At 47.5% G+C, this 26,766-nt stretch overlaps 2 protein-coding genes across 2 annotated transcripts; both read right to left on the reverse strand.

The window, feature by feature from the left end:
• Positions 1-2,714: 2,714 nt before the first annotated feature.
• On the reverse strand, positions 2,715-8,091 carry PA2G4 (proliferation-associated 2G4). Its single transcript, XM_074226410.1, has 13 exons — positions 7,867-8,091; positions 6,731-6,859; positions 6,377-6,482; positions 6,156-6,225; positions 5,897-5,989; positions 5,058-5,121; positions 4,744-4,822; positions 4,575-4,653; positions 4,317-4,450; positions 3,716-3,810; positions 3,442-3,569; positions 3,262-3,315; positions 2,715-3,047 (listed from the first exon to the last, which is right to left on the reverse strand). The coding sequence occupies exons 1-13, from the start codon at positions 7,952-7,954 to the stop codon at positions 2,982-2,984; spliced, it is 1,185 nt and encodes a 394-aa protein (XP_074082511.1). The 5' UTR covers positions 7,955-8,091; the 3' UTR covers positions 2,715-2,981.
• Positions 8,092-9,610: 1,519 nt separating this feature from the next.
• On the reverse strand, positions 9,611-26,367 carry ERBB3 (erb-b2 receptor tyrosine kinase 3). The gene is made up of 28 exons (XM_074226409.1): positions 26,262-26,367; positions 22,743-22,894; positions 22,017-22,203; positions 20,818-20,943; positions 19,985-20,050; positions 19,468-19,586; positions 19,187-19,328; positions 18,573-18,686; positions 18,340-18,460; positions 17,178-17,251; positions 16,931-17,021; positions 16,551-16,756; positions 16,260-16,392; positions 15,945-16,035; positions 15,506-15,660; positions 15,099-15,152; positions 14,537-14,678; positions 13,615-13,734; positions 13,002-13,100; positions 12,595-12,780; positions 12,306-12,461; positions 12,004-12,079; positions 11,673-11,819; positions 11,423-11,520; positions 11,154-11,333; positions 10,967-11,038; positions 10,484-10,772; positions 9,611-10,303 (listed from the first exon to the last, which is right to left on the reverse strand). Exons 1-28 carry the CDS (start codon positions 26,341-26,343, stop codon positions 9,771-9,773), a joined length of 4,011 nt encoding a protein of 1,336 aa, XP_074082510.1. The 5' UTR covers positions 26,344-26,367; the 3' UTR covers positions 9,611-9,770.
• Between the last annotated feature and the right edge of the window lie 399 nt (positions 26,368-26,766).

The following is a 26,766-nucleotide window of genomic DNA, read 5'->3' on the forward strand; positions in this document are numbered from 1 at the left end:
ATTTCTTTGGGCTGAATTAGTATTTCTATCACTCTTACTGCTATTTATCAGTTACTTTCATCCATTCATTCATCTTAACCACTTGAAGTTTAGGAGCAAAACAAAGGATTAAAAAAGGCAAGTTGGTCATTGTATTTGTTAAACTCAGAATAGAAACTAAATACCCTTCTACAAAAGAAAAGAAATTCTGACTGGCAAAGCTAGAATTGCAAAACAGAAACAAATGATCACCTAGTCCAGCCTCCTGAGGCATGAATCACTCCTTAAATGTCCCCCAGCACATAGGCATCCATGAAGATCTCTTCTAATTAGGAACTTAATAGCTCACTCCTCTTAATGGAATGTTCTGGTCCTGAGGTAGTTTCCCATTTTGACCCAGAACCAGCCAGTTTGGTGTGCAGAGTATTGGCTTTATAACCAGGGAATCTCTTTGCTACTTGGATTACTTGGGCCATTCATCCTTTCTCCATCTTCTTCAACTTGTAGCTTTTAGTGGTGCCCCTTAGGGTCAGGAAAAATAAATCTAAGTATCTCCTGAGAATACTTAAAATACTTCATAGTTTCATAGAATTTTGAGCTTTAAGAGACCTTAAAGATAGATCCCTTAGTTTACAGACAGAAGAAAATGAATAATCCCTAAGGTTCCATTTCAAAATCCTGAGGCCCAGGTAATAAGACTTTAAATGCTAGCTAGCACTTATAATTATATGTATGCATTATTTGTATATACATATATATACATATGTATATGTATACATATAATGTTTGCAAAGCATTTCGTAAACACTATCTTACTTTATTTTATCCTCATAATCCTAGGAAGTAGATGCTATTGTTAGCTCCTTTTAGAGACAAGGACTTCACAGGTTAAGCTTACTGAGGGTCACATAAATAGCACCTGAGACCAGATTTGAACTCATCTTCCTGACTCTTAAATAGCAGAATTTAAACTCTAGTTGATTCCCAGATTCTCCTTTCTGCTATAAGATTTCCCTAGGTTAATTTTCTTCTGTCGATTCAACTCTTCTTCACATCACCAGGTTTCTCACCATTATAGTTAAGGTCCTTTGGACAGAATTCAGTTGAATGCTTTTCCAAAATTATCAACCTACAACTGAACTCTCCATTTGAATGATGAACAGTATTAGAAGTGGAACTTAAGCTCATGAACCTCAAGCTGCATCTGGGTACAATGGACTTGTGTAGCACATCAAATTTATTTGCATCTTCCCTAGTCATATTTAGGTGAAGAAATCAACTACCAAATGAAAATATGGCACTGGTTATTCTTATTAGAGGAAACATCAGGATCATTGTAGATAACAGATCCTTTTGGATCCAGATTCTGTCACTCAACAATTATATTTCCCAGTTTCTCAAGTTTTTATGTGCTTTTACTCAGATCATAGCTATTAATGCTATCAGAACAGGATTTGGCATGAAGATCCAAGGCACTCTCATATTGGCAGTAAACATGTTGGGACTCCCAGACTCATCTACCTGTTGCCCTCCCTCCAACCAAATCCATCCACACACTCAACACAAATATTACTCATCAGTTTTATTTTTAAAAAATAACAGAACATTCCCGGGGGGGAAGGGTATCCTATTCTGAACAAGAGGACTCTGCAAGAGGTACATTTCCACTCCAGAAAAATTAAACCATAAATCTCCCACTTCCTACTGACAAGTTAAATTCTAATCCAGAGAAATTGGTGAGATTTTTATTCTTTCATTGCTCCCAAGGAGGACAGAATATAACTTAAAATAGTATCAATGACCCTCATGTTAGGATAGTAGGTAGCTATCATATCCTAGGGAACCTATTCCAGTTTACTGGAATTTGCTTATTCAAGACATATCTTCTACCATGACCACCCCATCCCCCCCACCCCCACCCCATCACCAATTGAGCAGCATTACAAATGGCACATCAGAAAATCATCAGCAAATCCAATTTCTTTTATTGACGCAAACTTGGTGCGTTTAAAAACCCCATGAGTTATTGGGAGCCCCAGCTCCCCAAGACCCCACTTACTAAATGCCCCTCCCACAACAACCCACAAAGCCCCAAAAATCTGTACAATCCAAGTCAAGAGCTTCAGAAAGGAGGAGCCCTCCTTAAGAGTCAATCTGCTCCCCTGATTCCTACCCTCTCTCAGAAGAGGGATGTTAGAGCACCACACACAGGAACCAAACTGGCAGATGGGGCTTTCAGTTCTAGTCAGGGAACTATGGGCAATTCCAGGAATCAGATTGAGTTGAGAAGGGCCATCTCTTTATAGTTCTTTGAGAAAACAAGTAGATCCTGTCCTTGCAAAAACTAAAAATTTAAGCAAGAGGATCCATACAACAGAAGAGAATCCCAAAATTACAGGCTCCAGCTCCTACAAAATGGGAGGGGCCTGGTCAGACAGTCTGGATCTGAATAGGATTCTGCTACATAAGAATCAAAATGAGAAAATAGAGGAAGACACTTCCCCAACCCCATTTTGAGGCAGAACAAAGACTTGAAGAGGCAGAATGGGGCTGATGCCCCAGACAAATAGTAAGATACTGACCACTAGGAAAGATGAGAGTAAAAAATTTTAGGCAAGGTGGTGGCGGTGCATAAGCTAGATCGGCCATCTGCCTCTCCCTGTAGAGCTAGGCCATCAACCTTGACCAAGCAGAGAGCAATACAAAAAGGTTAGAAAGAGGGGATTGAAGACAAGTTTTGAGTCCTGATTTTATTATTCAATTTCTTTTTTTCTGTTTTAAGTAGTCTGCGATGGCCAGGAGTCCTAGCATCCCAAGGCCAGAGTCAGTTGGAGCTGGTAATCATTGGAAGGAGGGTTGGTTGTAGGGATTGGGATGAGGGGAGAGGTTCCCCGCTCTGCCAGTGGTCCTGGGTGGAAAAGATGAACCGCTCTTTGTGGAGCCCAGGGTATAGTAGGAGGGGAAATAGGGAGGAGTACTGGGTTAGGGAGATGGAAACCATCTCAGTCCCCTGCTTCATTCTCTTCTGCTGTTTCCCCAGTGGTGGCATTCTCTGCAGTCTTGGAGGCCTGGAATGGAAAGGACAACTAAAAACCTCTAACAGTTTGGGTTAGTGTCTAGGTCAATTTAGGGGGATTGGGCAGAAAAGAAACCTGTCAAATGTTGTATATGAGGGCCAACTAAAGAGTCTGAATCCCTCCACCATCCCCATCTTTACTTGTCTTTGAGAACTGTCAACCAGCATGAAAATTATGTACCCAAGTTATGAGAATTATAACTAACCTTCTTTTTTTTCTTTTTCTGGGTCTTCCGACTAGCCGAACTCTGCAGGAGTGCCTAGAGGAAGGGAAAAGAAAGCAGATGATGTATAAGGGAAAAAACTCACTACTTCTTATTCTGAACTTCCCTAGGCCTTTCTCCTTCATTTTCCTTCCTGGATCCTTCCTCCCAAACACTACTTACCTTTAGCTCTGCATCCTGGACCTCTAGCTCAGACTTGTACAGCTCGGGTTCGAAGGGACCACTGGTTATCCGCATGGGACCATTGGGCATGAGCAGTACTGTGAATTTGAACTGGGCAACAAACTCCCCTATGGAAGAGGGAAGAGGGAAGAGAGGGTTGCGGGGCTGGAAGGTCAGATTCCTCTGCTGAGCGCCCCCATCCTGGAGTTACTCAGCTCCAAAGTCAAGCTGTAAGATCCAAGAACGGAACACCCCACACCATGCCACAACTCACCTTCCTTCTCATATAGAACATTGAATGGCTGTAGTAGCTCATGTTTAGCACATTCCACCACACCCATCCGGGCTTTCTTTTCATCCTCAAATGCCCTATATTTGAGAAGATTTGGGGATTTAGGCCTCTTCACCATCCTGTCTGTGATTTCAATAATTCAACTATCTATTCATCTAATTTATCTGAGGTACTAAGTTGGGTCCTGAGTATTCAGAAAATAAAAATCCTACTGGTCCTCAAAGCGCTTATATGAGGGCGGGGAGAGAATATAGATGACAACAGGGACACAATCAACACAAGGGCAATTTGAGGAGGAAGATTATACTGGGAAGATCAGGAAAGGCTTTAGGGAAGTGGCACCTGAGCTGAACCTTGAGAATAAAGATTTAGAGAAAGAGTTGTAGACTAACATCAGCTCCTAACAGTTTTCTCTGAATTTAAGAATCCATCCTTAAATATGCACCTACTCCACATACTTTTGGCTTGGGGGAGACAAGTCAAGGCAGGTCATGGATACAAGGAAGGATGGGTGTGTGTGTGTGTGTGTGCAGGATGGCTGAGTCACTCCCAGTCCCAGACTTGTCCCCACCAAGACAGGTACCTGAGAGTGAATGGCATGGCATCGAATCGCCTCTCCACCTCGCTGAAAAAGGCACGGGAAGTTTTCATTTTCAAACCATACTGTTTTGAAGGATCTCGCTTGTAGATGGTAGTTCTCTGTCCTGCATCCTTGGCCTATCAGGGAATAAACAAGAGACAGGTCCCTCGTTGGGCTCTCCAGACAAAGATTACTTCCTGAGAAGGGAATCATGTTCCTTCCAACTTTTGCTTCCCTTTTTCTCTCCTGGAGAAAGCTCACCTTGCCCTCTCCTGAGCTCACAAGAACATCCACAGCATAGACTTCATGGACTTCAAACTCGGCCTTTTCATGGTCCTTCCTGTTGAGAAGAAAAAAAGAGGATTTATAACTGGGGTTAAGGAGACTAAAAAGGAATATGGAAAGATTTAGCTAAGGGATCTGAACCTACTTTTGCTGGTCTGTGGGGTTTTGAATGATGGTTTTCTCTCCATCAATGACATGTTGCTTCAATTGGTGGGACAACATGCCTATAAATAGAGGAGAGAGGGAGTTAATCTTTGGTACCTACTACACAAGGAAGTTGTCAAAACCCACCTCCCTCAGTTTCTAAGAGAAGCTCCACAGAGCAGACAACAAAGGGAGGCCTGATCCTGAATTCAGGAATTAGGTTTCACTGCTCTGGGCCAGGAGAGATTCTCTGAATCTTATCTCCTGGGTGAACATTTATTCTGGACATACAGATCTTTCAACTCACAACCTCACCTTCTATTGGTGTGCAGTTAAATGAATGGGCAACTTTGTTCCAGGCATCTGTAACTTGTGTGTTCTAAAAGGCACAAGATCAAAATCAGGATAAGATAGCAGAAACTTACAAGTCAAAAATCACCACTGCAGCCCTGCTTCCCCCTAGAAAGGGGAAAAAAATGGGAACCCCTCTAGGGTGACTTGATTCTCAAACTATTTTGATCTCAGAACTACTTTACCCTCTCAAGTATTTCAAGAGGTCTCAAAGAACTTTTGTTTATCTGGATATTATCTATTGACATCTACTATATTGGAAACAAAAATGTTTTAAGTATCATTATGAAAAGTTTTGATCCACAGACTCCTGAAAGGCTATGGGGGACCATACTGAAAACTACTATCCTAGAACAATGACTTTTAAATTGTTTCATTCTCTTACCTATCAGCCTTATATCCTAAAGCTACATTCATATTAAACTTTTCATGCCACTCAGAAGGGAGAATAAAAGTATCAATTTCTTCACTCAACCATTTCAGTTATAGAAAGGAAGAAGATAGGAAAGAAAGCAAAAGCAACAGAATACAATGTAAATGATGAAGGTAGTAGGAAGGAAAAGAGAAGAGGGAAGAGAGACAAAAGAATAGCTGTTAATAGGTTACACACTCACAGAAAATAATGATCATGATCATGGAGGTGACAGGAATGATCTTTTAGAAGGAAAAGGAAATGAAAAAAAGTAACAAGCCCTTTTTAGGTTTAGGAAATTTTGCCAATTCATATTGGGACTCAAGTTTATGGGAGTGAGGGCAAAGTTCAAACTTCCCTATAGTTGTATTAAAAAAACACCCTCCCTTACCTGGTTTCCAGGCTTGACCAGGCGCAGGGCTGCCTCAGCACACAGGTGAGCTGCCTTAATCACATCTGCTTTTCTCCCTGTCACTGGAGTGCCCTGCAGATAAGAGAAGCCATCAGTACCTTTTCTTGAACCTTGCCATGCCTATCTAGAGTAAGCAGGGAGAAAAGTAACTGCTTCTTTCTTCATGATCAGAGGAAGGAATTAGGAAAGGGGTACTTTACCCACACCCAAAGGGGAATCTCAAGATCAAGCCACGCACCTTAGATGCATTAACCACGAAACTGTGGGCCACATTTGCAATGAAACCATCCACATGGACTCCTAGGTCACTAAAAGACAGATGGAGCAAAATGTTAGGAACATTGATTCCACACAAGACAAGCCCCTCCAAACAGGTTGAGGATGGGCCGGGGCACTGCAGCAAGGGAGACTGAACCCAAGCTGAGAAGAGGGAGGGCCTTGGACTACTCAGGGACTTACATTTTTACTAAGTCACCCTCCTTCAGGATGTAGTCCTGGTCGCTCTTCAAGGGGGAGAAGTGACAGACACAGTTATTTACCGAGATGCTTGTAGGGAAGGCAATACCTGTAAAAAAAGTGGCTGTCAACCCAAGCAGCTGCTTCTCCCTAGTGCAAGTAACCCTAAGCCAAATGGGAAAAGAGCCTTCACCAGAAACTCCACCCAGGATTAGCCACTTTGAAGTGGGTCAGTCAGACAGGTCTCTGGTCCCCTGCCCCACCTATATTCCCAAACATTTCAACCTCAGAGATGATTATGTAAGTTTTGGAACATATGAGTGGGAAAAATTTAAGAACCAGTGAAGGGCTTGTTACCTTTCTTCATCTCCTTTTCCTTCTTGAAGATCTTGCCTGTCTCTTCCATGATCATGGCATCACCCTTTTCACAGAGACCCAGCACGGATGCACCTGAGGTTGATGCTTCTACCACCACCCTCAGGACTCCTGGTAGGATAGATAAGTACCTTGCTTAGAATTTGACCACTTCAGCTGTATAAGCCCTGGGCACAACCCTAGTAAAATAACTTGGATATTGAGCCTTTTTAATGCCTCTAGGTCACACACACTCCTCAAAAAATAAGTTATATCCCTTTCCTGAGGAAAAACAGCTCCCTTCTCAGCTCTTGGTCAAAACAGAACAGATGCAGAAATAACTCTAGCAATAGTCTCTCCTCCTCCACGTTGGGAAGGTGGTACCTTTGATGTAGTAGGGACAGGGTTTATGAACTTAACCAAGGAAAAGCTTTGTGTAAGAAAAGCACGCCAGAAGCTTGTTTATAGGCATCAAGAACAGAAGGAAAGCAGAGCTGAAAACGGAGACTGATGCCTTGTTAAACGTCTCCCACCTCCCGAATCACAACTCACAAAACTTGCCCAAGCCGAAGCTGGGAGAAGCTGAGTGCGGAGGGCACACGGGTCAGAAGTACTCAGCAGAACCAGCGACTTTCAGAGGGCTGCTTCCCTAATCTTTCCATTTCCCAGCTGCCACATTGAAAAAAAAAGTTCTTAAAAAGTCTTTGATAGGGAAATTTCTGGAGAAGGCTCTTAGGCGCTCCAAGCCCAGGGTGGATCCGTCTCTTTTGTGATTCAATTAAAAAACAAAGTGACTTTCCCAAAGGGGGTGAAGCGCTGCGGGGCCGGGGGCGAGCCGGCTCACCGGGGCCCCTAGGACAAAAGGAGGCGCCGCGGCTTTGGGGAGCCCCCAGCCGCCGTGTCAGTCTCGGGGGGCCGGCGGCGGGGGAGGGGCCCCTCGGGGAGGCCCCGCCAGAAAAGGCCCCGGCGAGCACGTGGCGGGGCAGCTGGTGGCAGCGGCGGGGCGGCAGCGCCCCGCGTGGGGCACCGGGCGGCACGTGCCCGGCGCCGCGGGGGAGCCCGAGAGGGCGCGCCCTTCCCTCGCTGCCAACTGCCCGGCGCCCCAACCGCCCCGGCGCCCCCCCCCGGGCCGCACTCACGGTTGGCGATGTCGCCCCCCATCTTGTACTTGGTCACCACCAGGTCCTCGGCGATCGTCTGCTCCTGCTGCTCGTCCTCCCCCGACATCTTCCCGCCGCCTTCGCCGTCGCGGTCGCCTCCCGCTCAGCCGCCGCCGCTTGTGGCCGGAGCCCCCCGCGGTACGTGAGGGAGGAGGGCGAGCGAACGAGCGAGAAAGCGCGAGCGGGCGGGCGGGCGGGCAGGCGCGAGCGGGCGAGCGAGCGAGCGGGCAAGCGCGCGGTCTCCGGCGTGGGGCACTCTGGGAGGGCGAGTCTTCGTCACCGCGGCTCCCCAGCGATACTCGGCGGCGGCGGGACTACAACCCCCGGCACGCCTCGCGCTCGCCGGGTCAGGCCTCAGGGCCTCGCCTCGCATGCCCGTCCTCACGCCGGGCACGCTGGGAAGAGTCGGGCGGCCGGCGGCAAGTGGGAGGAAGGCCGACGGGCGAGCCCCGCCCTCTCGATAGGCAGGAAAACTACGACTCCCAGAGGGCCTCGCTGCAGGAACCCGGGAGACCGGGAGGGGGCGGGGCGAGCCCGGGGCTGGCTGGGCTGTGAGGGAGGCCCGGGCGCCGGAGCTTCCTCGGGGCCGGCTGGGCCGGCTGGGCCGGTTCGGGGCGCGAGAGGAAGGGAAAAGGCGGGCGGAGCTCCCCCGGGCAACGCTTCCCCCGACCCAGGCCTCCGACCTCGCAGCCTTGGAAGCCGCGGGCTCCCGCCCCGAGGAGGCGGACCGAGAAGGACCCGCAGAGGCCGGGCCCAGCGGGCTGCGGACCGCGCACCCTAACGCCCATCTCGGTAAAGCACAAAAGGGGAGCGGGGTGGGCGCTTCCAGCCCTAAAATTAGGCTTTGGTTCCTACATGCTTATCGATGTCCTCGATTCCCTATGAGGGACTTGGGGCGGGGACAGAAGTGAAAGAAGGGGGGGGGGTCTCCTTACCCCCCAGGAGTCATATATAGAGAGACGGTAAAACTTTGGCATTTTTATTCAAACATGTATAAAAACAAACCAAAAAAAAATATTACAGCTCCTTCAGCGACTCACCTGAGATTCTCCATCCCCCTCCCCAAAGAGATGGATGTTGAGGAGTCGGGACCCTCCCACCGGACCAACTGGAGGCGTCCCGCTATCACCAGTTCGGTCATGGCCCCGGGAAAATTACTTTTAAGGCAATCTTGTGAATTTGCTTTTCGGTAGCGGGGTCTTTGGGTTATATGAAGATATAATCATGTTCACGCGCACAGACCCTTCAGCTCAGCCTTCTCTATCGCTCCAGCTTCAGGTATGTGTGTGGACTTTGGTCAGACTTATGGTAAACTTAAAAAAAAAAATCACTTCCAAACACTCTTGCCTTCATAGTTTTCTTTACGCCCTCCTTCCTCTCTCCATCCTTTGGGTGTATTGAATAGGGGAGGTAGTAAGTAGCTGATCCAGCTCCTGTCTTTTGCCAGCCTTGTGTGGGTAGTTGCGGAATAAATTGTCCCCCCCTCTACCAAGTAGCCACACTGTACAGAAGCTTACTTAAGAGCCCAGAAATACCAAACTGGAAAATCTGGACAGAGGAATAAGGACACAGAGATTAATTCTTCATATCTCCAGGGATTCCCCCTAAGGGAGCTGGGTTTGGCACACAGTATAGAGGAAACCCTCCTACCCTTACCAGATCTTTTGAAGGAGGAGCCAGAGAAGAAAGTGCAGAATTGGCAATACCACATACATTTTGTTTGGGGGGGGGGGGGCTATTTAAAAAGCTCCCTCCAAGAAGGAGAATCTGATAGAGGGATCACTGGGAAGAGGGAAGTACTGTGAGGGTAGAAAAGAGGGGGTACCCTCGAGAGGTGCCAGCTGCCATAAAAAGCCTCCTGAGTGGGGCAGGGAGAGGAAGGGTTATGTCCCCTGAGCATTGGTGTTGGAGAAAAGCCTGCTGTGCCAGTAGTCAGGGTTGTCAAAGGCAGAGTGAGTGGCTTCTAGACTTCGAAGGGGCTTGAGGTGGGCATTGTGGATGCAGGGAGCATGGTGCCCAGGGCCCTGAAAGGATCCCATTTCCTCATAGCCTTGTTCAGCTGCTGGGCAACCCCTCATAGCTGCATAATCACCCCCAGCAGTTGCTCCGCCATTTCGACGATTCATATATTCATAATCCTCGTCAGGAGTGGTTCCTGGAGCTGGCATGATGGGTACAGGGTGGAGTGGGCAGCTGTGGGTGCTGCCTAGGGAGGCACTGAGGTCCGATCCCACATCCATGTACTCATAGCCCAGTTCTTCCAGAGATCCGGGCCGTGGAGGTTTCGGCAAACTCTGCTTTCTTCTCCGATTCATGTATTCATACTCCTCATCCTCATCCTCTTCCTCTTCAGTGCCCAGAATGGAACTGAGGCCCACAGATGATGACAGCGTGCCCTCCCGGGAAGAGGGAATACCTGAGATAGTAGGAGTAGTGAAGGAACATTTAGGGCTGGGAGAGGTATCCAGAGTATTTGTGGAGAAACTCCCCGATACAGCAAAAACAAAAGGGTTACTAGGATAGGGAAAAAATTTCAGACGAGAATGCAGAGACCACATGGTCAGAAGACCCCCTTCTCCCCCCCAAATTCAGGTACCTTTGGTGTGTGTGTCAGGCATAACATAGCCATTGATATCTTCTTCCTCTAGTCCTGGTGGGGAGAGAGGTGTGAGTGGGGTGAGCAGGCTGTGGCGCTGGGAATGGTAGGCACTATCCCCTCGAGGCCGAGGGCTCCGACTTCCACACACAGAGTCTGCTTCTTGCAGCTCAGCCTCAGAGCTTGTCCCTCGGCCTTCTGATGATTCTGATGCAAGTCGTCCTCGTGGACTCTGGAGTAGAGACACTGGGCAGGGGCACTGTTCACCACTCCCACGAATGAGAGACCCCTAAAGGAAGGAAAAAGACATCAACTCATAGAAAAGGAAAGACAGATTTGGGCCACCTGGTGAGCCCCTGGGGGTTATAGTTCAAGCCTCCAAAGTCAAACGTCTTTTTTCTCTTCCATGGACCCTTGCTAAATTCCAGGGATCTTCAGTCTCCCCCAAACAAATGAACTTCCACTTGTTTGGCCAAGTCTTACTTGTCTAGTCCCTCCAAGGTTGCTCTGGTTCATTGGCATGTATCCAGAAGGAGGACTCAAAAAGTTCTGACTCTGGGGAGAAGATAAGAGTGGCATCTCAGAACAGGAATACTTGTGAACAACCCCTCAGTTCTCTTTATATATAGACTTGTACTATTTTGGGAGGGGGGAAAAGATAATGCCTTACCTCACGTGGTCGAGACAGTGTACCAATGGGCAGGCTGAGGGCAGAGCCTAGTGTGTTTGCCAGCTCTTCCTCCTCCAGTTCCAGCTCCAGTTCCGGCTCCAACATCTCCGCCTCCTCCAGTTCCTTGTCAGTTAGAGCAGGTGGCTCTGCACCAGGAGGCAGCCCAGAACCACTGTCCCTCTGTTCAAAGTTGAGGGATAGGTTGTTAATAGTGACTGAGGGCTTTAGTCTTCCTCCCCTTTATCTCCATCCAAGGGCTGCCTTCTCACCTTGATAACTAAATATCGTGGTGGATCCCGGGCCATACGAGTGAATTCATTAGCCAATTCTTTAAATGTAGGTCGTATGTTCTCATCAATCATCCAGCCTTGGATTGAGAAACAAAGGGAGCATAAAAAAAGAGCTGAGGCTAATAACATCCCAGTAGAAGGTCAAAAATCAAAAGGATTGGGCATCAGGGAAGATACGGGGGGGGGGGGGGGGGGGGGGGCAAAGATCCCAAGTGAACTGATGACTCACACTTAACCATAACCATGTAGACATCAATAGTACAAATCTGAGGCTGAGCTAGACGTTCTCCCTTCTCCAGCAGGTCAGGTACTTCTGCCAAGCGAAGCCCTTTATAGGGTATGTCCCCAAATGTCATCAGTTCCCATATTGTCACACCTGGTCAAAAAATATGTGAGTCAGGGAGAGGCGGCAGGCAAACATGTAGGATGGTGAAATGGATGACAAAAGATGAGAATCTGGAGGTAATTTTAGAAAGTGACTAGCAGGGCAGCTCTGAGAGTTTGAAAGACATTCAAAATGTGCGGGAAAGGTGATGGTTATGTGAAGGGCAAGTACTGACCGTAACTCCAGACGTCACTCTGGTGTGTGTATTTTCCAAAATGAATACTCTCCAGGGCCATCCACTTGATTGGGGTCTGGTGATTTGGGAGTGGAAGGGATATTACCAGTTAATCTCTGCCCCCAATCTCCTGAGATTCCCCCTTACACCCTCCCCCCCCATATCAATGCCCCTTTAGTCTTTGTCAGATGCATTGGGCTTCTTCCCACCCACTTTGGAGCCCACCACACAGTAAACAGCTTCTTGACCATTTCCTATTACCTTGGCACCAGAGCCTTCTGTATCTCTTTCTTACCCCTTACCTTAGCCTCGCTGTGTAGCAGTTGTTTATCATCAGGTGGTAGCAGGTCAGCCACCCCAAAGTCTGCTACCTGCACCTGACTTGGGGACTTGAGCAGCACATTTCGGGCAGCCAGATTTCTGTGCACCATGCCATGTTCTTCCAGGTAATACATACCCTATAAAGTCAGAAGGGAATCTCAGGGAAGGGATACTAAAATCCAGAGTCAGCCCAGGATTATCAGGGCTTCAGTCAACCGTTCTCCGCCCCCCCCCCATCTAATTGATATGTACCCTCTGGGGACCTCTCACCTTGGCAATCTGTACACCCCAGTTGAGCAATAATTGTGGTCCCAGAGCTCCTCGATGTTGTCGTACATGGTCTAGCAGTGATCCCAATGGCAGAAATTGAGTGACCAGCTGCAGGGATGACCCTGGGCATAGCCCCAACAACCGAACGATGTGGGTGTGATCTAAGCTGCCAATGGCTAACATGTGCTAGAGGACAGAGTGTGATTTAGCCAAAGCACAGATGTGCTCCCAGACTCTCACAAACAAATTTTCAAACATTAATAAGGATAACAGAGACATACCATTGTTTCTAACCCCACAATCCCACCCCCCCTACTTCCCCCACAGACATCAGCCTTCCTTACACTGCTCTTCCCAGAGTTTATGGCACCCCCAGGCTTCATACAGCATACCATCTCCCCACTCACATCAGTCACAGCCTGGAAACTCTGCCGTCCACTCCGGTCTTCAATGACCTTAATGCAGACTGGGATCTTGATGGACTCACCCTCTGGGATCCATATGCCCTGGGATAATGATGTGATTTTGGAGTTGTAAGGGACCCTAGAGATCACCCAGCTCAACAATCACATTTTACAGATAAGGAAACAGGTCTGGAGAGGACTTTTCTCTCTCTCTCTCTCTCTTTTTTTTTTTTAGATTTTTCAAGGCAGTGGGTTCTAAGTGGCTTGCCCAAGGCCACATGGCTAGGTAATTATTAAATGTCTGAGGTAAGATTTGAACCCAGGTACTTCTGACTCCAAGGCCGCTGCTCTATTCACTGTGCCACCTAGCTGCCCCAACAGGCCTGGAGAGGACAAGTGATTTGTCCAAAGTCACATGGGCGTTAAGTGACAGAAACAGGATTTCAATGTTTTTAATTTGTTTTGGCCCAGGGAGTACCACATCTAAGGCCATCACCCGCCCCCCCATCAAGTCCTTTTCTCCAGCCCTTGATATTCTTCCCCTCCCATTGATTCCTCCTGCTTTTCTGGCCTGTGCCTCAGACTTCCTTCTTAGGAATTCCTGTGCTCCTCTCACCTTGTGCACAGTTCCAAAGACACCTGAGCCAAGCACTTTGAGTTTCCTCAGCTCTGTCTCCTTGAAAATTCGGGCCAAGACCTTGTTGGCCTTTTCACCAGGGTCTAGAGGCTCCAGACTCTGTAGGTAACAGAGGGGAACAATCAGGAAAATCCCTTCCAGTGCTGAATCTTCTATGGTACAGCAATGAGTAAAAGGGAACTAAATCCCACAGTAGTGAAAGGAAAAAGAAAAGTTACCATTTTTGAGAAACGGCTTAAACATGTTATAAGCTAGGAAATACTGAAGGCTACCAGGATCAGAGATTATGCATTAAGGGGTCTAGCAGAAAAAGTATTTCTTTTGTGTCAGGGATCATGAGAGGATTGTTAACAAGCACTTTAGGGGGAATTTTTCCCTTTGGGTATATGTAGGGGGAGGGGGAGAATGGCAAGAAGTCTATTTAGATGACCTTTCACTTGTTCTTTATTTTATTTTTTGTTTTTTGCAAGGCAATTGGGTTAAGTGACTTGCCCAAGTTCACACAACTAAGTAATCATTAAGTGTCTGAGGCTAGATTTGAACTCAGGTCCTTCTGACTCCAGGGCCTGTGCTCTATCCACTGCGCCACCTAGCTGCCCCTGACCACTTTATATACATTTGTATACCACTGTACATACATTATTTCATTGTAGCCTTGCAACAATTGTGTGAGGTAGGAAGATCTTATCCCTGTTTTACAGATGAAGAAACAGGCTTAAAAGGATTGTTTTGCTCAACATCATACAACCAGTACTATAATCCAGTTCAAGTTTTCTTACCACTGTACCACTATTTCCTTGAAGAGAGGGGATTAAGAACTGAGAATGGCTCAATAGTACAGTGGGGAGGGTTCTCCACTGGAAATTGTTGGTGTCCCTTATGTATAGGAAGGAGCATTCACCTCACCCCGCTCCAGGTAGCGCCTCATTGCTCTCTTTTTCTGGATCTTTCGCCCTCGGAAGTAGAGCAAGGTAAGTACCAAGGCCAAGATGATCATGATCAACCCTCCTACTGCAGCAAGACCCACAGCCACATGAGTTTTACTGTAGGATAAAGTAAACAAAACTTAACCTGAGAATGCAGTTTCTGTACATAAATGTATCCATAGCAGGGGAGATGCCACTCAAGGACCCCCCCCCCAGACTAGCTTTTAGACATAGCCTCTATATAAGGAAAAAGTTAATTTATCTTATCCCTGGATAACCCAGTCTATGTCAAGATAGTTTTAGGGGGGGAGGACCATCTCTAGTTGCTCTGATACATATCTGGCTCCAAGGGACAAAGTGAAGCTGGTGACTTAGCAGAGCACCCCTTCACTCAAATCTACCTCCCTGATGCCAAAATCTTTGAGCTCAAAGGACAAAAATTTCATCATCAGGAGAAGGATAAAAGTACTGCTCTCTGGATTCTATCAGGGACTTCCCCTCTTGCAAATTTCTTAGAATCATTGAACTCCAACCTACCTGCTTATGGCCTGTGGTTGTCCCAAACAGTCTTGGAACTCTGGTCCCTTACACCTGGAGGAGAATAAAAACACCCTTAGCTAGGGACTCGGACAATTGGCGTTCCATTCTATGAGCTTTTTTTTTCCCCACTGCAATTGTCCCACAATCTCCAGTGGTTTGGCCACACGAGTTCATATCAATGAGGCTTGATTCTTTGATCCCTTCTTTTCCCTCTGGGACCCATTTTTCTTTTTCTGGACTATATATCCCCAGCTCCTAGGGACAGTTTGTGTGGTAGGACAGACTTCCCCATGCCAGCCCTCTTAAATCTCTCGGCTTATTTTTGTTAGGTTCCTCTCCTTCCTAATCTTTTCCCTTCTGTCCTATGGCCCCACTTTCCCTCCCCACTCTTTTTCTTCACTGACCCCTGAGTGCAGTTCTCATGGCAAGGTAGACACTCTCGGTGAGCATCTGGGTACTTGTAGATGGGTCCCTTGGCTCCCCGGAGGCCGTAGGGGCAGCTGTTCACACAGTGTGGTCCATCCCGGAAGTGGGCACACTGAACACAAGCATCTGAGCCCTAGTGGAGGGGGAACAAAGAGTCAAAAAGGGCCAAGTCCAAAGATCCTTTGAGCTCATGAAGAAGGCTTCCTTCCCTGCGTTGAGGGCTCTAGGCTATTTTCTCACCAATGCCAAAACTGTTTAAATCCAAGGAGAGCTTGGCCGATCTTGCTTAACTCTCAGCTTCCTATTGAGCACTTTAGTGTTTGTTGATTGATTGATTGATTTTCTGCCAGGCCTATGTGCTCCAGCCCCTTGAGCAGCATCCACCCTCTCCAAGAAATTTTGGGATTTATACTCTACCGAGCCATAGCAGGTGACATTGCCTTCTACAGGCTGGCACTCAGGATGGCAGGAGAAGCACTCTTCCTCATGAGCAAACTCTCGAGGTTCTCTGGAGGTGGGTCAAAGGAGACAGAGTCATTTTCAGGTTCTATCCTCCATAAGCCCTCTCCCCACCTCTAGCTCAATGTAATACCCTTCCCATTGAAAGGCAAGAAGTTGCCATAGGAGACAAAACCTTCCGGATGATACACAGACCCTTGTTATGCCTTTCTATTTACCACTCTCCATCCCCCTCACCCCCCGCCATGAGCCTCTCCTAGCTTCCTAAATTACCCATTTAGGAAGTTGCACTGGGTCACACAGATACCCCCTCGACTGTAGTTTCGGCAGGATAAGCACTGATCAGGACCAGGACCCCAGCAGCCACCAGATGAGCACAGGGGGTCACATACTCGACCCTCTGCCACTGGAGGATGAGATGTGTGTCAAAAGAGCCACTTGGCCTTGGGTCCCTCAATCCCCAGTTCAGAATCTTTTCTCTCATCCTTCCTCCTCCCCATCCCCTTGGAACTTCCCTTTCACCATAACCTGTCTCCTCAGATCTTCCCTTTTCCTTTTACATACCACAATCCTTTTTGGAGCGATTGTGTTTGATATCCAGCCTCCCTTCCTTTGGGCCCCGAAGCAGCCTGGTCCAGTTCAGAGAGTGGTGGTAGCAGAGCTGCCGGTTGGCACTGATATAAATACGCCCAGCACTGACTTCTTTCAGGGACCGGAAACCCAAGGATGTCACATTCAAGTTTTTCATGATCAGCAGTGAGAAACCTCGACTAGAGATGGGAATGACAATATAAAGAGGGAGGCCCAAGAGAAAAAGATTAGGACAAAGGAGCCATGACTATTGAGTGGGAACTGTATCTTTTGTTTCTCAGCAGGTACTATGGATAAACCAAAAGGTACCCCCAAGAATAGGACCTAGGTCAAACAATACTTCACAGACTTACTTGTAGAGACTTCTGCCACCTATGGTTGTCAAGTTAGAGAAGACACTAAAGTTATGCATGTGAGGAGGCCACGACTGGATGTTCAGGTAACCTGCAGAAGAAGGAAACTGTACTGATGGGAGTCTGTCCTCTTTCCCTTCTACAACTTCTCACTTGCTTGTGCCTCTCCCCAAGCTCCTCCTTGGGGTCACTGTTTGCCCTGCTGGTATAACTGGAGTCAGATCCCTTCTATCCTAATCCCACTTACCTGTAATCTCCCGAACTGTTTGGAAGACATTGAGTTTCTCAGTATCAAGGGCAGGTATGTTGTGCCAGGGGTCTCTAGGGAAGGTGGAGAAAAATAAGAAAGTTTTCTTTAAACATTTTTAAGGTGAGCTGAAAGAGGGATTAGATCTTAATTTACTTTAAGGCCCAGCCACAGGACAAGAGGGTGGAATTATAAGGATTAGATAAGAATGGGAATGAGCTTTCCAACTGCCCAGCATTGGAAAAAGCTGACCCCTCAAAAGCACAAGTCCCTTATCATACAGAAAGTGTTTAAGCCTGGAGAGATAAGCCTCTGTTAGGGATATTAGAGGAGATTGCTTTCTTGATGTCACATAATCATTTCTTCTGTTGCACTGGGTCACACAGATGAGTATGTCCAAAGGGCAACAAAAATGCGCATACCCTTTGATCCAGCAATACCACTACTGGGTCTGTATCCCAAAGGGATGATAAAAAAGGATGAAAACATCACTTCTACAGACATATTCATAGCAGCCCTGTTTGTGGTGGCAAAGAATTGGAAATCAAGTAAATGTCCTTCATTTGGAGAATGTCTTAGCAAACTGTGGTATGTGTATGTCATGGAACACTATTGTTCTATTAGAATCAAGGAGGGATGGGAAACCTGGAGGGATTTGCATGAACTGATGCTGAGTGAGATGAACCAGAAAAACACTGTACACCCTAACAGCAACATGGGGGTGATGATCAACCTTGATGGACTTGTTCATTCTATCAGTGCAACAATCAGGGACAATTTGGGACTGTGTGTAATGGAGAATACCATCTGTATCCAGAGAATGAACTGTGGAGTTTGAATAAAGACCAAGGACTATTACCTTTAATTTAGGGGGAAAAAAAACCCTGATATCTTATTGTCTGATCTTGCTATCTCTTATACTTTATGTTTCTTCCTTAAGGATATAATTTCCCTCTCATCACATTCAATTTGGATCAATGTATACCATGGAAACAATGTAAAGACAGGCAAATTGCCTTCTGTGGGGGGGAGGGAGGGATGTAAGATTAGGGGAAAAATTGTAAAACTCAAAATAAAATCTTTAAAAAAAAAGAAATTGGGGTGAGGAGATAGGGAAGAATGAGGAAGAACCCGTGAGGTTTGAAGAAGGAAAGACTCTAACCCTTGGAGGCCAGTGATAAGGAAGTCCAGGTTTCCCAAGATCTTGGTACAGTTCACAAATCCATCAATGTTGCTAGAATCCACTGTCTGAAATCGGCTACCTGCACCTGTCCCCTCACAGGCTGCAAACATGAAATAGGATGTGTCAAAGGAAATTCAGAGGGATTTGATGGGAGACACTAAGAAGGAAACTTGGGGAAACAAAACTTATCTGTACCACAATGATTGAATCACCTTTTGGACACAGCCCTCCACAGGGCTCACACATCTTCAGCCCATTCTTTTCTACCTCCATCTTGTCCCCAGGACAGGCCCTGACACAGGAAGTATGATCTATCACAAAGTTATCTGTGAAAGGAGAAAAGATAGGAAGGAAATGAGAAAGGACAAATTTCAGCATCCATCAGACCTTCCTAGGACTTAAAGCTGAATAGGATCTTAGAGGCCATGTAGTCCACTCCTTGCATTTGGCAGATCAGGGATCTCCAAAGAGTTGAAGTAACTTACAAAAGGCCATAGGTCATGCGTGGCAGACCCAGGATTCAAACTAAGATCCTCTCACTCCCAAATGAGTGCAGAGGGAATTTCCTGTAACTTCTACAACCCTTAGGTATCCTGATTTTCTGCAATGGAGGTTCTTGTAGCCTCCTTTGCCTCATGTCCTTGGCAAAAGGCCCTTGATCTTCTCCACAAGAGTCTCTCATAGAGGGGTCATAATCCATGTTTCTCTCTCCTCCCCCTTCCTCTCCACTTGTCACATATGTTCCCAATGTCTCCATTGACACATACAGAAAGCCTAGAGTAACTTTCCCTGTTGCTACTCTATCAGTCTCTGCCCAGCAACTTACGGGGACAATTGGCCACACAGACTCCTCCATACTGGTATTTAATGTGCGGATTGGGCTCCAGTTGGAAGGTGAGCTTATTGTAGACAAGGGGCAGTGGGCATAGAGATACACAGGCTCCACTGTCATTGAAGTGCCGACATGCCTATGAAACACGGGAAGAGATAGGATGAGAAATACTTTTGTCCCTCACCCCAGGTCACCAAGCCTCTTTGCCCATACCCTCCAACACCATCCCAGACCCAGGCCCACTAAAGGGCCCTACCCATCACCCCAGTACATACAAAGCAGTCTGTCTCGCGGGGACCTCCACATCCACCTGCACACTCATCGTGGCAGCACTGGTTAGGATTGGACCCAAAGCAGTGGCCATTGCATTGTGGAGCACAGATTGTCTTTGTCACTGGTTTGGGGAAGAATGGTAGAAGGCATGACCACCAGGATCTTTTCCAGCAAGAATATATCTGATTTGGGTTATCCTGAAACCACTATCCTCCCCATTCCCTTATCTATCATTCCCCGTCTCCCCAGTGCCTGGCTAGGTGAACTCACACTAAAGCCTTCATACTTAGGGGCAGCTAGGTGGTGCAGTGGATAGAGCACCAGTCCTGGAGTCAAATCCTGAATTCAAATCTAGTCTCAGACATTTAATAAATTGCCTAGCTATGTGACCTTGGGCAAGCCACTTAACCCCATTGTTTTAAATTAAAAAAAAAAGAATTAAGTCTTTGTACTAGCTAGCTCAAGTCAAAGGGGAAGATTTAGGGAGTTGAAGTTTAGGAACTTAAGAAAGGTACACACGTGTTTGACAGTCTTCTGGTCCAGGACCCCAGCATTTCCCCCCACAGGACTCATGACAAGGGGGACCTGTTTGAGGAAAGAGGCAGAGACAAAGAAAATATCAGTGACTCTACGCATGTCTTGTGCTGTTTTACCCTGCAGAGAGGTAGAACTAGGACAGATAGTCACCCTCTCTCCTTCCTTGTCTCACTCTATGCCTTTTCCCTTCTTTCAAATAGTAAGAGTTGGTGAGGGTACGGTGAGTAGGAGGAGAGACCAGCAGAGTAGGAGATTAGAGGGAAGGTAGAAGACTACTTCAAAGGAAAAAGCTTGGTTGAGGAGATGGGCATGCTAATATGATGTGGGACTGAATGATGATTAAGAGTCTGCAAGAGGGGGTGGCTAGGTGTTGCAGTGGCTAGAGCACTGGCCCTGGAGTCAGGAGTACCTGAGTTCAAATCCGGAATCAGACATTTAGTAATCACCTAGCTGTGTGGCCTTGGGCAAGTCACTTAACCCCATTGCCTTGCCAAAAAAACCACCTAAAAAAAAGTGCAAGAGTGCAAATGAATGTTACTCTGGAGGATATGGCACCTGTCTAGAAAAATTTTCCAGGGCACTTGAAGAATAATTCTTGGGACTTTCCTGAGGGGAAAGGAATAGCAGTACCAAGCCACCAAGAATTTCATCCTGGAGATTTATCCACTTGAGGGAGACCTTGGTTCACTCTGAAGCCTAAAGAATACCATGACTTGTTCAGTGTTATGGATCTAGTTTTGGACACTAAGGATGAAGGTTTAATAGAGGGAAATCTCTGGAAGGTTAGACGATGGGAATATAGGAGAATGACTCACAATTTTTGCCATTGTTTGCAACCACAATCTCAGCCTGTGGGTCTCTCACGATGTCTCGCCAGTCAATTGTGTCCATGTGACAAAGTTTTTCATTCCTTTCAATGTAAACACCCCCAGCCAGGATCTCTGGAGGTAAAGATGATTGGGGTAGAGTTGAAATCTCCAAGATCTAGAGTTAGCGCTCTAGACAAACATGCCTGTCCTGGCACTGAGCTTATTTTTGAAAGGCTACACAGGTACAAGGCAGATGGGTTTGGATAGAAGTGGCATGAATTGCAAAGAAGGCAGCTCTGTTTTCAGCTAGAGAGAGAGAGGTTGAAGCATCTCTTGGTTCTCCAGACACCTGTCCTAGATCTGGTTTCACCAGCAGAAGATAGGCAGAGCAAAGGGGAGGCTAGAAGATTCAGTTGCCTCAGTTTTCCTCATTTCTCCAACTCCAGGCTGCCCTGCCTATTTATTTTTCAGCTGACTGGGGCAAGGAAGTAGGAGGCAGAGAATGAGGCCAAGAGAGAAGAGAGCCAAGTAATATTTAACCAGTATGTTTTTCCCTTAGGGAACAAGTACAAGAAATCAAAACTGTGGTTTGGGGCGGGGAGGTCAAGAAATTAGTAGAAGAAAATCAGGGTAAACATAGTGCCCCCAAAAATGCTATGAATAGGCAGGCAGAGGCCAAGGTTCAAAACCAGATCTTAGCTATGGTTCATCTTATCCCCTGCAAAGGTATAAGACTTTTATTCCTCTTTATGGATCCTGAGTGGAAGACTTGTTGTAGGCAGTTTAGGAGTTAATAGATGGTTATCTGAGTTGTTAATAGAAGAAGAAAGTTTGAATGAAGAGAGATGAGAAGAGAGTTGAAGAGATGAATGGGTTAGCTATTAGTGAGTGGTTAGTAGTCCTATGAAAAGTCCAGTGCTTTAGTAAAAAGGGTCAGTGCCATGCTTAGATGTGGTCAGTGGAATAGTTAGCAGGTGCAAGTAGGAGGTGCAGTGGATAGAGCACCAGACCTGGAGTCAGGAAGGTCTGAGTTCAAATCAGTCCTCAGACTGTGTGACCCTGGGTGAGTCACATAAGTCCTATTTGCTTAAAATGGGGACACACTAGAAAAGGAAATGGCAAGCCACTCCTGTATCTTTGCCAAGAAAACCCCTATGGCATTACATATTGAAGAGAGGGAACAAGTGAATAACTTAATTACAAACCTGTGAGCTGATTGAGGCGGAGCTGGCGTAGAGCCTGGGTGAAGTTGGTGTTATAGTTGAGCATGACAAAGATAGCAAACTTCCCATCATAGACCTGGGTCCCCCTTACCACACGAAGGTTAGGGAGTGGCAGAGTAGAGAATTCATTCATGGCGATCAGGACATATCCTGTTACCTCCCGGATCCACTATGTTGGGACATAAGAGCATCAATGAGAAGGTATGAAAATACATCAGTCAAATACAGTTTCATGCGCATTTCCTTCAATCATAAAAGCAAAGTAAGGAGAAGTGATGTGGGAAGGAAGGTGACATTCTAAGTCTTCCAGATTCTCCATTCAGGAGGAAGCTGGATTTAGAGATCATTTTTAGACCTTCTACCTCTGGGAATTAGAATGCTAAAAACCAGAAGAGACATGATTATCTTTCCCCCAAAGCCTTTCTTCTCTTGAGCTTCATCTCTATGTATCCCTCCCCCTAATTCTACTCTCTTGGCAACCCTGTTTCTCAACCCAAAATCTATAAAGGGCCTCCTGTTCTCCACCCCCTAACTGTTTGTCTTCATTATACAATTTTCTACTGGGTAGCAGGAGAAAGAAAAAGTTGGGAGAAGACAAGCTAAAAGGGAAAAAAGGGTTTTTCCATACAAAAGAAAAAAAAGGCAAACCAGTAAAAGTTTGATCCAAAGGAAAAGAGGTCAGAGGAGAGGAGATACAGATTTCCTCACCTGTAGGAAGGAGAGATCAGGGTCGTGCACTGTAAGCACAATTTCCAAATTTCCCATCACAACCTCACATTGATTATATAGTTTGTACAGTGTCTGGTACTGGTTTTCAGCATCACCGCTCACACTCAGTCCATTGAAGGTCCCTAGGCACACTGTGAGAAAGGGAATGTAAAGAGCTCAGGATATGAAAATCCACCTATAACCCTCTTCTACTCAGCAGAGACAAGAGTTCTGATGGCAGTTAGATATATGGACAGATAAGGCATTGCTTTCTGTCTTTTCAAACTTGGTCCTCTGGGGGGAATCAGGGTGGCTGAAGTAAAGGGGCAGGAGGAGGAAACATATTGAATTTTCTTATATTCAGAATTCCTGGTAACGCTAAGGGAATTGACATCGGGAAATCTTACCTATAAGGTATGAGAACTAAGGGGTTAACCAAGTTGAAACTACTGTTATTTCAAGATTTTTTTCCAGGTAGTAAATTTTTCAGGATGGGATGGGTGAGGAGGAAAAAGAAGGCTACAGCTCTACTCCTCCTTCTAGGGGCACCCAGCTCTTTATCACCCCCCCCACTTAAGCCCTAGGGTCCTTGAAATAAAGATCCCTTTGGGGCCAGACACACAGCCCCCATTGTGTCCACTGTGAGTGAGGAAGGGTGGGGGAAGTAGAGTGGGGGCAGTACCCAGGGCCATAGCCCATCCCACAATGAGCTGATTCTGTCCAAGAGAAGGGGACAGCCCCCACCTCTTCCCCAGCCTCCTCTTGCTCCCCCTTCAAGCCCTAGGCTCAGACAGTGACCTCACTGGAGGGAAAAGAGAATGGTCTATAGCAGCTTTGTCTTTTTAGCTCAGAGAATAGGCACCACCCCTCACTACCTCCCAAAACTCTAGCTCCACCTCTCTCTACCCCTTCTGCTATCCTTTACCCAACTGTGACTCTATGATTAATGCATTCTGTTCCCTTACCTTCAGTCCTAGTCCTCTATCCCTCCCCTACCAGATCCCTGCCTAGTTTTCACCAAGAACAAAAATCACTGGGATAAACAACAGGAAACCCCCCCCCAAAAAAAAAGGCTTAATTCAAGAGCTTTCCAACACTGGCCACTCCTAGACTAAAGAAGGGAGGATGAGCTGTATTGGGGGCACATGAGGAGATTGAATGTGTCTTTCCATTAGGTGTCCATAAGTTGGAGAAATAGCTGAACAAATTGATATAGAAATGGAACAGAATATTATTTTGATGTAGTGATAAACAATTCAAGGTATCTCTGGTCCCCTCCCTTTTTCTACTGGGTTAAAGTCTGTGTTGGGAATTGTGGACAGAGATACCATCAATTTGCAACTACTCTTCTGGAAGCAGGTATGAAGGCATTTGGGGATGGGTGCCATGGAATGCCCCCCTCTTGCCAGCTCTGTACCAAGGCTGATCCCTTGACAGAGCTCCACCTCACTCTCCTGGTCAGGATTCTATTACTGAGAAGGAAGAGGGGAGATTGGATGGAGATCAACATGAATCTTGGAATCCACATGGTCAATTTGGAGGGAACAAGAAGGAAGACGGAGAACTGCATTGTTTTTGTCTGAGAGAAGACTCATACACCAGCAGGTTAGAACTAATTGCCTCTACTTTTCTTGCCAGCAGGATATCCCTTCACTAGAAACCTCCCCCCATGCCCATGGTTCAAAGACTTATGTGTTTGTGTGAAGAGAAGTTCTTGAGTATACATCCCTGAGAGCAGTGTGACTTAGTGACTCAAGACCTAGCCTCAGAGTAAGGAAGAGCTAAGTTCAAGTGCAGCTTGTAACACAAACTTTGGACCAGTCACCTTGTTCATTCTTTAAGATTATAACTAAATGGCAGAAGAGTTTTGGAGCTGTATCAATAGAGAATTTCCACACTCCCATATGAATGGAAACCACAGATCCAGATTTTGTTTTTAAAGTGACAGATGTGTCCTTGTCGATGCCCTCCCCATTTTCAAAGCCTCCCCTCACTAGTCATAACTACTCCAGGAATGCTTTTGTGCACTTACCATGTCAAAGGACATCTCCCCCTGCCCCAAATCTCTCTTCCATTCCAAATTCAGTCCCCAAAAGAGTCACATTGACAAATAAATATGCTTGAAGGGAGGGGCTAGGGAATCATAAGTCATTGTCTCCGACCCACAGAAGAAAAATTCATTACACAAACACACTCCCCCCAAAAATGGGGAAGCAGTGGACTGGGGTGGGGAAAGAGAGAAGGAAGGACAAGGAGCCTGATGTCAGTATTTTCTAGGGAGGAAGTGTTTGTGGGGGGGTTGGAATCATGCACTTCTCCAAATTATCTAGGAACATGGGGAGAAGTTGTCAATCCCAGCCCCTCTCAGGAAGACAGAATTATGGAGCAGGAGGGCTCTTTTCTCTTCTATTATTCCCCCTGGGGATCCTCAAAGTGAACCTCGACTCCAACATCCCCTACCCCTGACCAGGGCTAGGACAAAGGGAGCATAGTGCAACCCAGACAAGGCCGGATGCCCAGAGGCTGAAAATTCAGATAAAGGAAGGCCTGGCCAATGCCACCCCCTTTGCTCACTCGCTCCCCTACTTTTCTCCACCCCCCCCCAGGAAAAGGACCAGGAGCCAGAACTCCTGGTTTCCTTGCTGATAATTTCTCAGATTCCCAGTGGCTACAAGGGAGAGGTAGCTACTGTCGCCCCTTTTCTGCCACTACCATCCCTTATACCATACCCCTCCTCCATTCTTCCAGCTGGGAGTATTCACAATTCAAGGTCTCAGTGGCTAAATTTAGACCCAGCAACTGTGGGGGAAACACAGGTGTTCCCCCCCACTCCCACGTCCCCCACCCCGATCTAAGGGAGGGACACCAAATCCACTAAACCTCAAACTGGGGGGTAGATGTCAGTAGAATCCCTAATTCTTTGATCTCCTCAAATCCCACCAGCACTCAATGATCAAAGTCCCCCCAAAAAGGGCTGGGAGCAGTCCTCTTCTGGAGAGGCTGCCTGTCTCAGGCTCCGGTTCCTTCAAGCCACAAGTCTGGAACGATCGGAGTAGCCAAAGTCTGGCTTTCTAGAGGTGAATCCGAGAGAGCAGACAGAGTGGTTGGGTTTTTTTTTCCCCAGAAGTTCTTTATCACTTACTTTATCACCTGGACTTGGCCCTCGGGCTAATCTCTACCCAGCCCGCCCCCACCCCCACCGGCACGCACACAAACAAGCAAAGAAGGGGAGGGGCCCGGACCTAGTTTTCACCACCTGGGGAACAACTGCCCCCTCCGCCCCCCCAAATTCTATGCTGGCTCCTCCCAGAGCCGGCAAAACACCGAAACTGGCGGTGCCTGAAACCCGGGGGAACCGGGGAGACAGGGCTCGGAATTCGGATTCCCCCCCCTCTACAGAAAATAAACCAGGATACCCCAACCCGACCCGTCAAGTCTACAAAGTGGGGGGGCGCCCCTTATGCCCGGGGGGCTGCCGATCTCGAGCCGGGCTCGGCCCTCCCCGCAGCCGCCACTTACCTGCCTGCGAGCTGCCCACCTCGGAGCCCCCGGCCAGGTGGAGGAGCCAGCCCAGGAGCTGCAGCGGCACGAGCCGCGCCATCGCCGCGGCGGGCCGGGGGGACCGCGGAGCCCAGGCTAAGGCATGGGCCGGGAGGAGCCACCTGAGCGCGGGCGGCGGCGGCCAGGTAGCCGGGCCCGGGCCGCGCGGACGTGTGCGGGGAGCGGGCTGAGTCACGGCCGCTCCCGGGCGCCCCGGCGCTGGCGGCGCCTCCGACTTGGGCAGGGTTGCAGTCGCAGCTGCCCCAGCCTCCCGGGCCGGCTCCGGCTCCGAACCCCGCTCCGCCCGCCCTCCCCTTACGCGGGCCCCGACTTCATTGGCCGGGCTGTGGGAACCCCCTCTCTTCGGCCAATCGGAGCCACGGAGGGGCTCGCCCTCGCTTGGAGGAGGGGGGCAGAAAATTCCTCAGCCTGCCCCCCCCGCGGAGAAAGAAGGGATCCTGAGCCCTGCCCAGTGTGGGAGCAC

The sequence above is a fragment of the Macrotis lagotis genome, chromosome 2 (assembly GCF_037893015.1).
Source record: "Macrotis lagotis isolate mMagLag1 chromosome 2, bilby.v1.9.chrom.fasta, whole genome shotgun sequence".
Taxonomy (NCBI): domain Eukaryota; kingdom Metazoa; phylum Chordata; class Mammalia; order Peramelemorphia; family Peramelidae; genus Macrotis; species Macrotis lagotis.

Coding starts and splice junctions, on each gene's coding strand:
- ERBB3 (XM_074226409.1), bottom strand. CDS start 26,343: ATGGCGCGGCTCGTGCCGCTGCAGCTCCTGGGCTGGCTCCTCCACCTG. Junction 13,735..14,536: donor GCTACCTGGAGCGGGGTGAG/GTGAATGCTCCT, acceptor TGTTACCTACAG/AGTCTGGAGCCTCTAGACCC. Junction 10,773..10,966: donor ACCTTGGAGGGACTAGACAA/GTAAGACTTGGC, acceptor TCCTTCCTTTAG/GGGTCTCTCATTCGTGGGAG.
- PA2G4 (XM_074226410.1), bottom strand. CDS start 7,954: ATGTCGGGGGAGGACGAGCAGCAGGAGCAGACGATCGCCGAGGACCTG. Junction 6,860..7,866: donor GGGGGGCGACATCGCCAACC/GTGAGTGCGGCC, acceptor CTATCCTACCAG/GAGTCCTGAGGGTGGTGGTA. Junction 6,226..6,376: donor GAGGGTGACTTAGTAAAAAT/GTAAGTCCCTGA, acceptor TCTGTCTTTTAG/TGACCTAGGAGTCCATGTGG.